This window comes from Phragmites australis, chromosome 6 (genome assembly GCF_958298935.1).
Source record: "Phragmites australis chromosome 6, lpPhrAust1.1, whole genome shotgun sequence".
NCBI lineage: Eukaryota > Viridiplantae > Streptophyta > Magnoliopsida > Poales > Poaceae > Phragmites > Phragmites australis.
The window spans coordinates 32,344,280-32,349,811 of record NC_084926.1 but is presented as its reverse complement, the minus strand read 5'-3'; the positions used below and the strand labels follow the sequence as shown (position 1 = coordinate 32,349,811).

At 45.6% G+C, this 5,532-nt stretch overlaps 1 protein-coding gene across 1 annotated transcript; it reads left to right on the top strand.

The window, feature by feature from the left end:
- The first annotated feature begins 3,577 nt into the window (after nucleotides 1-3,577).
- Nucleotides 3,578-4,194, top strand: LOC133920589 (uncharacterized). Its single transcript, XM_062365192.1, has 2 exons — nucleotides 3,578-3,967; nucleotides 4,063-4,194. The coding sequence occupies exons 1-2, from the start codon at nucleotides 3,658-3,660 to the stop codon at nucleotides 4,077-4,079; spliced, it is 327 nt and encodes a 108-aa protein (XP_062221176.1). The 5' UTR covers nucleotides 3,578-3,657; the 3' UTR covers nucleotides 4,080-4,194.
- Nucleotides 4,195-5,532: the final 1,338 nt, after the last annotated feature.

Here is a 5,532-nt window from a genome sequence, read left to right as displayed (position 1 = left end):
AGTGCTTGCTAATGGGCATCAAAATATAGTTTCTACGTGACCTATACAATATATCTATGCATGGCGCGAAGGCTAATGCCTCTTCTCCTCTGGCGTGGCAACCTATCCCAGACTTGGGATGAACCAAGTGCTCGACGCCCATTGATGTGCTGCGGGGATGTCCCACTGTCATACGTAGTATTGGGCTCTGCCTTGGTCGTTGAGCCATTTGAGGAAGTGAATACAACCTCTGCAAAGGCTCATGAAGTCCGTTTCTCCTTGAGCTCCAGGGCCACCATCCAGTTTTTGTGACTGGAGAGGTTCCATTGCCATTGTTGCCTTGGAAGCTATATGATGCCTCCGGGGGTAACATCCACTAGACACTATCTGGCGATGGAGGCCCGAGCATGGCACTTTAGAGGAGGATTACATGACCTCTCACTTGAATCATCTGTGGAGCTTCTTCCCCTTGAGGCCATATCCGTGACCATAACTCCTCTCCTATCTCAAATGTCCAGCCACCCATGCTACTGACTGGCCACCATGATGCTTCCTCAACTCACTCTCCATACGCGATGTGCCAGTTGCAGTACGCATAGATGATGATGACTTTTTCTGCATCATCTGCCGGCTTTGGGCGTATGAAGAAACCCTTCGGGTTGCGATAGCGGGCCCACTTTGGCCACGGAGGTAGCCTAAGCACCTTTCCTATCATCGGGTTTATGATGCTGGTAGAATCTTTGTTGCAGTCAAACCCTATCAGATGGCTTCCCTCAAAGGTCTTGACTCGCATTCTTCCATCTACAAAGGAGGGGACCTATATGAAGGAAGTTCGCTCCTCGATCAGTGAGTGAAATGATAATTCGCCTGACTCATGGACTTCGTCAGTCTGAAGGATCCATGGGGTGAATTGCGCGTGCTCTTCATGTCGTACGTTGTCGCACCACCTAGAGCAAGTCACCACATGAGGTCTGCCCACTCCATGACTACCACGTTGTGGTTTCGTTGAGTTATTGGCATTGCTGGCTGGATGGCAAGTGGCAATGTTGGCTAAGTTTTGAGTTGTGTTAAGGATGACAGCGGTAAAATCCTTATTTATATGCGACAAACTGGGCCGGTTTTAGGGTGTGAACGGTCGCACGTCGCTTAGGGTTGTGTAGCGACTATTGCGGTTTTCCATGGGAGGCTAGGCATCCCAACGCACACGCCATACACAATTATGGCATCATATAGTGGCGTCGATGCTCTCGGGGGTGCGGGAACACTACATTTTTGGCGCCACCCCCACCTTCTCCACATTGTTGGTGATATGCCCTAGAGGCGATTGAGTTTGCGGATTGGATCTGCTAATGGGCTTTAATATTGATTAAAGGACCATTAGGATTTAGAGTCATAATGGGCTTTAATGTTGATTAAAGGCCCATTAGCGTGCTCTATATAAGAATAGGCAGGGGCCAAGGCGCATTGAGTTTTTGAGAAACCCTAGCCGCCTCCTATTCCCGAACTCCCTTCGAAACCCTAGCCGGGCGCGCGGTGCTAGCACACCGGCGCACGGCGATTCCATCCTTGTACGTGTGGATACCGTGGAGGCGCTGCTACTATTGCGGTGCTGATCTGCTCGGGAATACTCGGGACGTACCCGCGAGTACTCGGAAGGTGCTCGGGACGTGCTCGGGATGAGGTTGACGATCGACTACTTGACGCGCACGACGTTGGATTGGTCTGCTCCAACTCTTCTTCCGCTGCACTGCTCGTCAAGTGGTAACGATTCATGATCCCCTACTCGCATGGCTTCCTGGTTGAATGCGGTAGAGAAAATTTATTTTGTGCTAGCGTAGCCTACCCGCAACCCTTCAGTGGTATCAGAGCCAGGTTGCGTAGTTTTCGATCTGGATCAGTCACATATAGAAGATATGTGATAGAAATAGATTAGATCTATTGTTTTTGATCAGTTCATATGATGGATTGATCAATGCACGGTTGGTTAGGTGAATTAGAGATCGGATGAGATGCCAGTCGATGAAACCACATAGCCAAAAAGATTAGCTCGATCTCCCACCTGTTTTTGCGTGCGACTTGCCCCTACCGGCTGGAATCACCATCGGGGCTAACTGCATGCATCGCGACATGGTCGGGAGAACAGCAGATCGAGGTCATGTGTGCTGTCATCGTTTCTGGAAAAACCTCACGCGATGATCAATGGGATTGATCTAATGGAAATTGGGACCGCCGTCGCGTACACGCATAGATTGTTGTAATAACATGATCCCATCACGACATTAGAATTCGATTCTACGCTTAACTCGTTTTTGCAGAGAATGTTGTGACTGGTATGGCCTTGTGATATGTGATGCATGTGTGTAATTTTTCATGGCCTACGTGTCATGGTTAATTGCAGCCCAAGGCTGTCATGTTATTGTATAACGGCCTGCGTGTCGACTTGTGATGCTTCTTCTCATGTAATTTATCTAGTGCTATTAGGTGTAATAGACTAGAACAAGATCATGGAGATTTGAAGCATGATGACCCGGAGGACAGGAACCGTGGCGATGAAGATCACCATGTGAAGGGGCCATACTATGTCACAGTTAATATGATTGCCTGTGATATTTTTATGTTCCTGTCATACTATTCTTTCATGTTTTATATGTGGTGGATATGATTTTCATGATAGAGTAGTTTCCCTCAGAAAAATCAAGAGTAATTGATGCCCTTCCAATAGCTGCACCTACAAAGGTTTTGATCATTGTGTGGTAGGTCTGCCAAAGCAGGGTGCCATCATTTATCTTAACCAGTTAGAGTGGATGTCGGACATCCACACGCATAGTATTGGTTTACTTGATAAAGCTATCAAAATGGTTTTGGGCTTTGGGGCATGGTGTTGGGCGCCGGGGCATTCGATGCCACCCAGCAAACAAGAGTCACATAGGGATGTGATTAGCAAGGCGTTGCTTACCTATGTCACTAAGTTTCTAGTAGTGATACCAAAGCTCACTAGAACTTAGTTGAATATGGATCTTGATCCTCTATATGTTGTTAGAGGGAAAACACATATAGTGGAGTATCTTTTGTTAAATTGTTTAATAGAAGATTCACATAGGCATAGTGCTGAACCTGCATTTTCTGTTGTAGATCATGGCACCGGCCGCTAGTAACACTTCCAGTTTTAATTTGCGATCGATTCTTGAAAAAGAGAAGCTTTCTGGAACAAACTTTATTGATTGGTATAGAAATCTGAGAATTGTTCTCAAACAAGAGAAAAAGGAATATGTTCTAGAGGTCCCCTATCCTGATGAACCAGCTGATAATGCTCCTGCCGCGGATCGGAGGGCTTATGAGAAGCACACCAACGATTCACTGGATGTTAGCTGCCTCATGCTTGCCTGTATGTCCTCTGAGCTTCAGAAGCAATATGAGAACACGGATGCCCATGATATGATTGTGGGACTCCGAGGCATGTTTGAGAACCAAGCTCGGGCCGAGAGGTACAACACCTCAAAGTCCTTGTTTGCGTGCAGGTTAACAGAAGGCAGTCCAGTCAGTCCTCATGTGATCAAAATGATTGGTTACATTGAAAGCCTGGAAAAACTTGGTTTTCCCCTTAGCCCTGAGTTGGCTACGGATGTAATTCTCCAGTCGCTCCCTGCGAGCTTCGAGCCGTTCATTTTGAACTTTCATATGAACAGCATGGAGAAAAGCATGGCTGAATTGCATGGGATGCTAAAAACTGCTGAGGAAAGCATTAAGAAGAGCTCTAGTCATGTGATGATGGTTCAAAAGGATAGCAAGAAGAGAAAGCGCAAGGACAAGGCTAAAACTTCGGATGAGATCTCGAGTTCTAAGCCTAAACCTGTTGGAAAGCCCAAGGCTAGCCCTGCCGCTTCTGACACTTGCCACCACTGCCATAAGACTGGTCATTGGCGGAGGAACTGCAAATTGTACTTGGAAGAACTCAAAAAGAAGAAGGGAAGTAAGACTTCATCTTCAGGTATAAATGTTATTGAAATTAATCTTGCTACTCGTCCTGATGATTCATGGGTATTTGATACCGGATCAATGATTCATACTTGCAAATCGTTGCAGGGACTGAAAAGGACTAGGAAGTGTGCAAGAGGCGAACTGGATGCTCGCGTCGGCAATGGTGCAAAAGTTGCTGCGTTGGCCGTTGGCGTTTACTCCTTATCGCTACCCTCAGGATTAGTTTTGGAATTAAATAATTGTTATTATATTCCTGCCTTGGGCAAAAACATTATCTCTTCTTCATGTTTGGAAGAAGACGGTTATGAATTCATAATAAAGAACAAGTGTTGTTCGATATTTTTGAATGGTATGCTCTATGGTAATTGTCCATTAGTAAATGGATTATATATATTGGATCTTGAGGATATAACTATCTATAACATTGATACAAAGAATCCTCGGCTTAATGATTTGAATCCCACTTTTGTTTGGCATTGTCGATTAGGTCATATAAATGAGAAGCGTATGCAGAAGCTCCATAAAGATGGTCTTCTACATTCATTTGATTTCGAATCATTTGATACATGCGAGTCTTGTTTACTTGGCAAGATGACTAAGACGCCTTTCACTGGTCAAAGTGAGAGGACAAATGAATTATTGGCCCTAGTACATACAGATGTATGTGGACCGATGAGTTCTACAGCTAGAGGTGGTTTTCAGTATTTCATTACTTTCACCGATGACTTTAGTAGATATGGTTACATCTACCTAATGAGGCACAAGTCTGAATCCTTTGAAAAGTTCAAGGAGTTCCAGAATTAAGTACAAAATCATATAGGCAAGACAATTAAATTTCTGCGATCAGATCGTGGAGGCGAATATTTGAAACATGAATTTGGTGATCATCTAAGGCAATGTGGAATCGTTCCACAATTGACTCCACCGGGTACGCCACAATGGAACGGGGTGTCCGAGCGGAGGAACCGAACCTTGTTAGACATGGTCCGGTCGATGATGAGCCAATCTGATCTTCCATTGTCCTTCTGGGGATACGCTCTAGAAACTGCTGCTTTCACGTTAAACAGGGTTCCATCTAAGGCTGTAGAGAGGACACCATATGAGATATGGACCGGGAAGCGTCCCGGATTGTCTTTCCTTAAGATATGGGGTTGTGAGGCTTATGTAAAACGTTTGTCGTCTGATAAGCTCACTCCCAAATCTGATAAATGCTTCTTTGTGGGGTATCCTAGGGAAACCAAAGGATATTATTTCTATAACCGGGAAGAAGGCAAAGTGTTTGTCGCCCGGAATGGTGTCTTTCTTGAGAAAGAGTTTCTCGCGAAGAGAGTTAGTGGGAGTACGGTGCAACTCGAAGAAATTCGGGAACCACTTGAAAGTGTTTCAACTCCTATTGAACCACAACTCGGTATGCAAGATGTTGCAGAACCTGTTGTCGAGACACCAGCCCCACGTCGGTCGGAAAGGTTCAGTCGTGCACCCGAGCGGTTTATGTTCCTAACCACGGGGCAGCGCGACATATTATTGTTGGACAATGATGAACCTAAGACTTACTCGGAAGCAATGGTGGGACCA